The 10,257-nt window shown below is 39.5% G+C and overlaps 1 protein-coding gene across 3 annotated transcripts in view; it reads left to right on the forward strand.

Annotated features, from left to right (window-relative positions):
- Nucleotides 1-10,257, forward strand: part of Atf7 (activating transcription factor 7) — a 113,610-nt gene that overhangs the window by 76,751 nt on the left and 26,602 nt on the right. For 2 of the 3 annotated variants that reach the window (XM_005353801.3, XM_026782645.1), the window contains exon 5: nucleotides 1,521-1,658. In XM_005353801.3, the coding sequence (XP_005353858.1) occupies nucleotides 1,521-1,658 (138 nt within the window). The remainder of the gene's footprint in view (nucleotides 1-1,520; nucleotides 1,659-10,257) is intronic. The other variant, XM_026782646.1, reaches the window with a different exon arrangement.

Here is a 10,257-nt window from a genome sequence, read left to right on the forward strand (position 1 = left end):
AGAGCTAGTTCCAGGACAGGCTCCAAAACCACAGAGAAACCCTGTCTCAAAAAACCAAAAAAAAAAAAAAAAGAGTTCAAAGCCAGCCTAAGCTACACTGCTGAGACCATGTCTGGGGTTGGGAAAGTAGCAAAGAAAGTGGTAGGAACAAATTCCCCTTTCACCAAGAAGCCTAGGATATAGGAAGAAGAGAGAACAAAGGATCCACTTTGACATGAAGCTGGTACAGCATCAGGGTTCTTATATCAGATAGTTTACTATTCCCTGCAAAGCCATTTACAGCTGCCAAATAAGTTAGGTAGTGGCACCTCTGCCTGGAAAGTTAATTTACTTTCTGGTTCCTCTGGTACTGTCTCTAAAACCCATTTTTTTCATTGATGAGATGAGACCAGCCTTTCCTTTCTTTGTTTATCCCCAAACCCTGTATGAAGTTTCTAGCCTCCTGCCCTAAAAAGATTGTGATCACCGTCTAACATGACAGGTTCCCCAGAAAAGATCTTTTCTATCTTTTTTTTGCAGCACTTTAATGGCTAGTTTGTCTTCTGCTGCTTTTGGTAACTGGTTAATAACCAAGGCATTCTGGTTGGCAGAGAAAGTGTTCACAGTTCTCCAATGACCAGCAAAGCTGGCTGGGAATTGATAGGTAATTGATTCAGAAGTTCTTTTACTTTGCTGGGGGGAAATATTATCAATGTAGCATTTGCATGGATTTAAGTGGCATTTATTTTACATGTTTTTAGGCATTACAAGTACTTGCTTTTAACTGATGTTATCTTCAATTTTTTTTTTTTTTTTTGAGACAGGGTTTCTCTGTGGCTTTGGAGCCTGTCCTGGAACTAGCTCTTTTAGACCAGGCTGGTCTCGAACTCACAGAGATCTGCCTGCCTCTGCCTCCCGAGTGTTGGGATTAAAGGCGTGCGCCACCATCACCCGGCATTGTTATCTTCATTTTGTAGTTAGGGAACAGAAGCCCCGAGAAGATACTGTGACTTGACCAGAGTCTACATAAAGCATGAATCTACATTTCTCTGGCACTTGGCAGCTCAGGGTTTTGACTGTTGTATAAAGGAGCAGGGCCCCTTGTTCCATCCCGCCGGCTAGCTTACACCCAAAATAATCACACAGAAATTGTATTAATTAAATCACCTCTTGGCCCATTATTTCTAGCCTCTTATTGGCTAAATCTCACATATTAGTTTAACCCATCTCCATTAATGTATATCGTCACTTAACTGTGGCTTACTGGCATGAGTTTAACCAGCGTCCATCTCGGGCAGGAGAACCATGGCGTCTGCCTGTCTATCCTTCTTCCCAGCATCCTGTTCGGTGTACTCTATCTATCTAAATTCTGCCCTATCAAAAGGCCAAGGAAGTCTCTTTATTCAGCCAATGAAAGCAACACACAAACAGAAAAACCTCCTACACCATTTGACCAAGAGCTGAACTTGGTGAATCAAATGCCCTGACCTCATTGTTACAAGCATTGTGAAACTGAACTCCACTTACTGTTTCCCCAACAGGGTGCTCCTGGGCCTCTTGACATGACTCTGCCTTCTACACCAGACATCAAAATCAAAGAAGAGGAGCCAGTGGAGGTAGACTCATCACCCCCCGACAGTCCTACCTCTAGCCCCTGCTCCCCACCACTGAAGGAGAAGGTAAAATTCTCTCCCAGAAGTCATCCCAAATGTTAGTTTTGATTCATAAATGGTATTCATAAATGGAAAAAGGTTAGTGGGCGGTGGTGGCTCCGCACTTGGGAGGTAGAGACAGGCAGATCTCTGTGAGTTCTAGACCAGCCTGGTCTACAACAGCTAGTTCCAGGACTGGCTCCAAAGCAACACAGTGAAACCCTGTCTCGAAAAACCAAAAATAGATAGATAGATAGATAGATAGATAGATAGATAGATAGATAGATAGGTAGGTAGGTAGGTAGGTAGGTAGGTAGGTAGGTAGGTAGGTAGGTAGGTAGATAGATAGATAGATAGATAGATAGATAGATAGATAGGTAGGTAGGTAGGTAGGTAGGTAGGTAGATAGATAGATAGATAGATAGATAGATAGATAGATAGATAGATAGATAGATAGATGGATGGAGAAGGGTTGATTGGACTCAAAGGAATGAATGTCTTTTCTTCCTTTCGTTTCTTTTCTCTCTCTCTCTCTTTTTTTTTTTGATAGCATCACGCCGGACTTTTGAACTCATTCCTCCTGCCCTAGTCTCCAAATATGCACTATCGATATGTCTATACATAATTTGAAAGGAATCTTAAATATTTAAGCAATGTAAATAAATTACACCTACTCAGTCATCTAACAATTACACTTCCAACTCCAAATTGAAGAGATTGTTTTGTGTGTATACCAACAGAAATAAGTAAGAATGTTCATAAAAATGTTATTTTTTTCTTTTTGTTTTTTTTGTTTGTTTGTTTGTTTTTTGTTTTTTGAGACAGGATTTCTCTGTAGCTTTGAAGCCTGATCTGGAACTCTCTCTGTAGACCAGGCTGGCCTCGAACTCACAGAGATCCACCTGCCTCTGCCTCCTGAGTGCTGGGATTAAAGGCGTGTACCAGCACTGCTCGGCAGTATTCATTTTTTTTAAGTGTCTGGAAGCTAGAAAGATAACTTAGTAGGTAAAAGTGCTTGCTGTACAAGCATGGGAACTCGAGTTCAAATCCAGAAAATCTGGGTAAATATACCACCCAGGTAAGTAGTATGTGCCTCTAATCCCAATGCTTTTGCTGTGAGATAGCAGGTACAGATAGACAGAAGATACCTTTGGAAGCTGTCTAGCCTGTTGTTTACAGTGGTAAAAGAAGAGTTCCTATCTCAAAACAAGGGGAGGAACAAACCCAGTAGTTGTCCTCTGACCTCCACATGACCACACTCACACACAAACATACACATACCACATACACACATGTAGGCAGAAGTTACTGTCCCACCACTTCCCAAATAATCGACATGAAGACTTAATATTAATTGTAAATGCTCAGCCAATAGCTCAGACTTATTACTAGCTAGCTCTTACATTTATGTTAACCCGTATTTCTTATATATGCTCTGCCACACAACTTGGTACCTTTTTTTCAGTATGGCATGCCCATCTTACTTCTCGCCCTGCATCTCTGGCAACTCCCCTGACTTTACCCTTCTTTATCTTTATTTAGAATTCTCCTAATCTGGCTCTCCTGCCTAACCTTATTTTGTTCAGCTATTGGCCAGTCAGCTTCTTTATTAAACTAATCATAGCAGTAAAGGAATATTCCACAGCATTTCCCCCTTTTGTCTAAATAAAAAAAAGGAAGATTTTAACTTTAACATAGAAAAATTATATACAGCTACTGTGGAACAATGGTCTTGTGTTGTTTTAATAAAACACTCATTGGCCAGTAGCCAGGCAGGAAGTATATAGGTGGGGCGACCAGGCAGGAAGTAGAGGCAAGGTGATGACAACAGGAGAATTCTGGGAAGAGGAAAGATGCAATCTGCAGTCTTCATCCAGACACAGAGGAAGCAAGATGAGAGTGCCTTGCTGATAAAAAAGGTACCAAGCCACATGGCTAACATAGACAAGAATTATGGGCTAATGTAAGTTATAAGAGTTAATAAGAAGCCTGAGCTAATAAGCCAACCAGTTTATAATTAATGTAGACCTCTGTGTGTTTCTTTGAGACTGAACGGCTGTGGGACTAGGCAGGACAAAAAGCTCTGTCAACATACAACAAAAACAGTTATCAAAAACAGTTACACTATCCAGTCCATTTGTATTTGGCAATATTAGAGAAAATACTCTATTATCTATCTTATCTTGTTGGGTCTAAAGTTTTACATCTAATTTACCTTTTTATCATAATTAAGGAAAATTATAATTACAGCTATCTAGTCTTTAACTCCATCAAAGACCACAGAAGGGTAAAATGTTACCTAATGACAGGGACATTAGGCCACGTGGACAGTCTTCCTAGGTTCCTCTAATGTTGGGGCATCCAACTCTGGCCTACAGGCTTAATATGTCTGACAAACTTTCCTGAGAAGCATGGAATTTTGAAGGACTGTCCTACCTTATCTTGGCAAAGTTCAGCAGTTGCATTTCTTGCATCCTGCTGGTCCAGTGGACAGTAACTGTCAGTAATTGAGGCAAGGGCAGTTTCTTTGCCCACATGGCTAGCTTTTGCCATAAAGAAAGCAAATTCCGAATGAAGTTTCTTCTATGCCCATTATCTTCTCTGAAGCAAATTGGTGCTGCCAGGAACAGATGTGTCTCATTGTCATGAAAAACCTTAGGTAATTAAACATTAAATACCATATTCTGTAGGTCTTTGACATGATTAAAGACCATCTATCTATCTGAATTTATCTATGTATGACCTTGAAAACATACCTAACATGACTATAAATTTGACTTATTGTAGGTAACTATTAATCTGTATTTCCTAATTATACATTACTTTTTTTTTTTTTTTTTGGTTTTTCAAGACAGGGTTTCTCTGTAGCTTTGGAACCTGTTCTGGAAACTAGCTCTTTTAGACTAAGCTGGCCTCGAACTCAGGCCTGTCTCTGCCTCTCGAGTACTGAGATTAAAGGCATGCAGCTCCACCACCCAGCTTATATATTATATTTTTAAATAAATACAATACTTCCAAACAAGAGTAGAAACATACATACAGCATAACAAAATTAACTTTAAATCTGTATCAATAAACCAAAATACATACCAATGTAAAATATTTTTAGATGAATAGTTGTTTTTGGTTTAAGAGATTTAATAATCTATCCTTTTATCCCATCATTTCTGTGCCCTATCCCCCTTTTTCCTTAGAAAGAGATCTTTGAATTTAACTCCTATGTTTAGCTTTTTTCCTGACTATGACCACTAAAAATTTGTAACCAAACCTCCTTAAATGATGACAACCATTTATACCAAATCTTTTGGGAATGCAGATGTCACTCTCTAGTTTACTTCTTGTTGTTTGTGGACACTGTTATCGTTGGGAGACCCTTGAGAAAATCAGGATAATTATTAGGCCTTGACTGAAATAGTTTGTGAGATTGGACCATCTTAGTCAGCAGCTTTGAAGCTGTTCTGGATGCTGAATCACCTAGGCCATCCGCTTTCATTGGTGTCTGGCCCCTGAAAATACATAACCTTTTAAAGGTAACATACATATCTGTGTTAATACAAGTATAGACTGTATTGTATACAAATCAGCCAAAGATGATTTTTTATTACATGTTTGAGCAGGTGTCTTGTATACACATGTACACATGACTTGTAATTCTTCTAGGTTTATTTCTTTGTGTCTGTAGTCAGGATTTCAAGAAGATCTTCCTCAGTGAAACCTGATCATCCTTAACCTTGAACAAATCCACAGCCTCTCATTTTCTGTGGAAATAAAAGCATAACGTCTTTCTATTGCTTCCTGGGGGGCAGACACTCTAGACAGTGCAGGGCTCGAAAGGAATCCACAGCATCAGGGTACACTAGACTTTTCTATCTGAAAGGGTTAGGAAAAAAGACACTCACACACTCTCTTAATTATTTCCTTCAAACCTTTATTTATTTATTTTTTGCATTCTCTTCTTTCTTCTCTCATTCTTGATGTTTTCTAACTCTGTCTTTACTCTTGATGTTTCCCTCTAACTCTCTCACTTTGATGTCTTCCTTCTAGCCCATTTTAACTCTTTCTAGCTCTATCTCTAGATACAGCTTATATACCCCAGCAAAATCTTTTAGGTAATATAAAAATTACAGTGTGGTTACATTCAGTTTTTCAAGTGAATTATTATAATGAATACAGGTAAAAACATGTTTGGTTTTTTTTTGGTTTTTCGAGACAGGGTTTCTCTAAAAACATGTTTTTTATCTCCCTTACATGATTAAAAACAAAGTCACCCCAATAACCCACATACATTTACATCTAAGTAACTTGTTACAGATTACAGAATATGAGCAAGTATTTTTCTCAGCCAACTCTTTATTGGCAGGCTGCATATTGCTGTTACAAAGAATCAATCATTTTACTATTTATCTTGAAAAGTAATCATATAAAGAATCTTAGATCACAAACCTACACATTTATACATGAAAACCATCAGCAATCTATGTTTAAGTCTTTAGGGTGCAAACTCACTCATCAGTAGTTTCTTATATCAGAAGATTGAGGCCAGGAATGGGCACAAGGAATTAACCATTACCTTTGATCACCAACCAACCCTAGCAAGGAAAGTATGTCAGTTGGGCTGCTTTGTATTTTGACCCTCACCTAATGAATTTATAGCTCGGCTATGTGTCCTTGTGAACTTTGGATTTTTTGGGTTTTTTGTTGTTGTTGGTTTTTTTTTTTTTTTTTTGCTTTTTCGAGACAGGATTTCGCTGTGGTTTTTTTGGAACCTGTCCTGGAACTAGCTCTTGTAGACCAAGCTGGTCTCGAACTCACAGAGATCCGCCTGCCTCTGCCTCCTGAGTGCTGGGATTAAAGGCGTGCGCCACCACCGCCCGGCTTGTTTTTTTTTTTGTTTGTTTGTTTTTGTTTTTTATCCTAAGGCTATTATCAAAGCATCTGTTCTAACCTAAAGTTATTTTGGAGCTTTGTTACAGCTATTGACGCACACCAAAATCTATGATTGTATCTTTCAGCATTAAGATTAAAACAATTTGAGCCAGCCTGGCTCTGGGAGTCAATTGTTTTCCTTAATCATTAACTTGAGCCACAATCTATACAGCTTCTCTACATTTATTTTTATTCATCAAAACTCTGTATATGCTAACATTATTATTATTGATTAGACAGTACAGCTTAGAAAAGAATTATCTTCCATGACAATACACAGGTAAAAATGCCCAGTAGAACAGGATGTATCCATGAGATAGACACATTACATTACAGGCAGTGGGGTCTCCCCACACCCACTCACACCGTACCAGATACCAGAGAAATATAGCAACATGTAAAGGCACAGCAGAAGCAAAAGACACTCTGGGATCTGTGGCCTTGCCTAACCGAGATTCACTCATCAGAAGAGTTTCTTCCTGGTGGACTGACACCTTGAACTTCAATTGCTACTTGCTACTCCTCTGATGTGATCCCTGGCATCTTCCCCAAAGTAACAAATCTTTTGACTTAAATTTTGAAGTCAAGATATTTTTAAAATATATAGGTTGGTTTAATCTAGTACCTTTTATAACCCAATGTCTCTTAGCAGCCAAAAAAATTTAAAGACAGCACAATAACATAGGATCCAGACTTTTTGTGTATTTTTCATCTTTGCTTAGCTTATTTCTTTCATACTATTTTATTCCCTTTTTTTTTTTTTTTTTTTTTTTTTTTTTCGAGACAGGGTTTCTCTGTGGTTTTGGAGCCTGTCCTGGAACTAGCTCTTGTAGACCAGGCTGGTCTCCGAGTGCTGGGATTAAAGGCGTGCGCCACCACTGCCTGGCTATTTTATTCCCTTTTTAAGGACTTTATTATTTTAAAACTATATATATTTTTTATGACTGTCTATACTGTCTTTTTTCTCTCCCATACCTATGTATATTTTTAAACACACTGTAACCTGTTTAGAGGGTTTTTTTTTCCAAATCTCTCTTTATTACATATCTGTATTCTTTTTCTAACTGCATGAGCCTTTAAACTGTTAAGCAGTATGGCTAGGAGCAAAGCCTCTCCTTTGGCAGCTAGCACTGCCCCACACAGTTCCCTAGAAGGTACCCGAGGGAGAGCCAATTTACCATCCCAACTCGGGGGAGTTTTTGGGTCCACTCTGCCAAGTAGTGCACCTCCTACTGCTCATAAACCCCATTTAAGTTTTTGGTAGAAGGGCCTCTTAAAAGAGTCATGTTAATTTTTTTGCCACTAGCACTGAGCCAAAAACCCATCTCTTAAAGGAGCCATGTCTCTGCTTCTCTCCAGCAAACAGCCTACCTGAGAAAAGGTGGTTACCAAGAAGCCATGCTTGAACCTGTTTTTGTGTTTAGAATCTTTTTTTTTAAAGCTTTGTCAGGTCTTATATGGAAATTCTGGCCCCACATTGGCTACCATTTGTAAGTAGAGTTTTTGTGTGCTGCAGTTGCTCTCAAACATGCTGAGGCAAGGGCTGGAGAGATGGCTCAGAGGTTAAGAGCATTGCCTGTTCTTCCAAAGGTCCTGAGTTCAATTCCCAGCAACCACATGGTGGCTCACAACCATCTGTAATGGGGTCTGGTGCCCTCTTCTGGCCTGAAGGCATACACACAAACAGACGCATAATAAATAAATAAATATTAAAAAAAAACATGCTGAGGCTGATATTAATTATAAATGCTAGCTAGCTCTTACATTTATGTTAATCCATATTTCTTATCTATGCTTTTTACTTGTCTTAATACCTTTTTTTAATTTTTTTTATGATTTATTTATCTTTATTTTATGTGCATTGGTGTGAAGGTGTCAGATCCCCTGGAACTGGATTTTCAGACAGTTGTGAACTGTCATGTGGGTGCTGGGAATTGAACCTGGGTCCTCTGGAAGAGCAATCAGTGCTCTTAACCGCTGAGCCATTTCTCCAGCCCCCGCTTAATACCTTTTTTTAGTATGGCATGCCCAACTTGCTTCTGTCTGTGCATCTCTGGCAACTCCCCTGACTCTGTCCTTCTTCATCCCAGAATTCTCCTAGTCTGGCTCTCCTGCCTAAACCCTATTTTGTTCAGCTATTGGCCAGTCAGCTTCTTTATTAAACCAATCACAGCAACATATATCCACATGGTGTAAAGGAATATTCCACAGAACATACTCAGATTAGAAGAGAGAATAAAAACATTCCGAGTATCAATCAACCAAAAGCTGGTGATGTAGCTAGGGATGGCACTTGCTTAGTGTTCACAATGCCTGGATTCCATTGCAGCAACAAACAAATAGTGGTATAATAGTGGTATATCTCTGCCTCTGCCTCCCAAGTGCTTGGATTAAAGGCGTGCGCCACTACCGCCCTACTGACAGAGAGTGATATGTGTGGCATTTGATGAACCAGGCTGAAGATGAAGTTTAGTGGCAGAGCACCTGCCTATCCTGTGTAAGGCTGTGGGCTCAATCCTGAGTACCACAAAAAGAAAAAAAGGGAGAGGAGGGTGAGAGAGAGGGAAGAATGAAGGAGAGAATTAGAAGGTGTGTGGATGGATGGTCAGAAGGAATACATAACAATATACATAAATTTCACAAACACTGACTAACAGGACGTGTTTTAGATCAGCCTGGAGAATACAAAATGCTGTTGTCACAAAGAGGATCCCACAACAGGGACAAAGAGAGGGGATAAATAGAACAGTGGGTACCTCTCATGATGGTAGAGTGTGAATCAGGAAAGGACAGAGGAAAATCTTGGGTGCTGGAAATGATCTCCATCCTGATTTTGCTTATGCAAAAATAATTTCATTGTAATGACTTTAGATTAATTATATTTCAGTAAATAAAAAAGAAGTCAGGTATGTATGGTGGCATATGCTTTTAATCACAGCACTTGGGAGGCAGTGGTAGGTGGATCTCTGTGAGTTCAAGGCCAGTCTGTTTTATATAGTGAATTCTGGGTCAGGGTTACATAATAGAACCTTGAGTTTTTGTTTTTTAAAAAGAAAGAAAAAAAGAGAGAAACTAGACATAGTAGTGCACACCTAACATCCCAACACTTGGGAGGTCGAAACAAAGATCAGGATTCCAGGTTATCCTTGGTTACTTGGTGAACTCAAAGCCAGCCTGGGATGGACTGTATAGGGTAAAGGTATCTTCTGACAGCCTAAGTTTGATCCCCAGGACCTGCATGGTGGAAGGAGAGAATTGACTTCTGTAAGTTGTCCTCTGATTTCCATAAGCCTCTGGCCACAGATAAATAAATATATTTTAATACAATAAAATTGCATTGATAAATTGATAAAACTGTGTATTCATTAATTGCACATGTCTTTTAGTCAGGGTTATTAGTGATGTGATGAAGCACCATGACCAAAGCAACTTAGGGAGGAAAGTTTGTTTGACTCACACTTCCACATTGCAGTTCATCATCAAGGAAGTCAGAACAGGAACTCTTAACAAGGCAGGAACCCAGAGGCAGGGGCTGATGCAGTGGCCAGAGGGGAGTGCTGAGTGCTGCTTGCTGGCTTGTGCCTCATGATTTGCTCAGCCTTCTTTCTTTCTTTTTTCGAGACAGGGTTTTTCTGTGGCTTTGGAGCCTGTCCTGGAACTAGCTCTGTAGACCAGGCTGGTCTCGAACTCACAGAGATCC

The sequence above is a fragment of the Microtus ochrogaster genome, chromosome 15 (assembly GCF_000317375.1).
Source record: "Microtus ochrogaster isolate Prairie Vole_2 chromosome 15, MicOch1.0, whole genome shotgun sequence".
NCBI lineage: Eukaryota > Metazoa > Chordata > Mammalia > Rodentia > Cricetidae > Microtus > Microtus ochrogaster.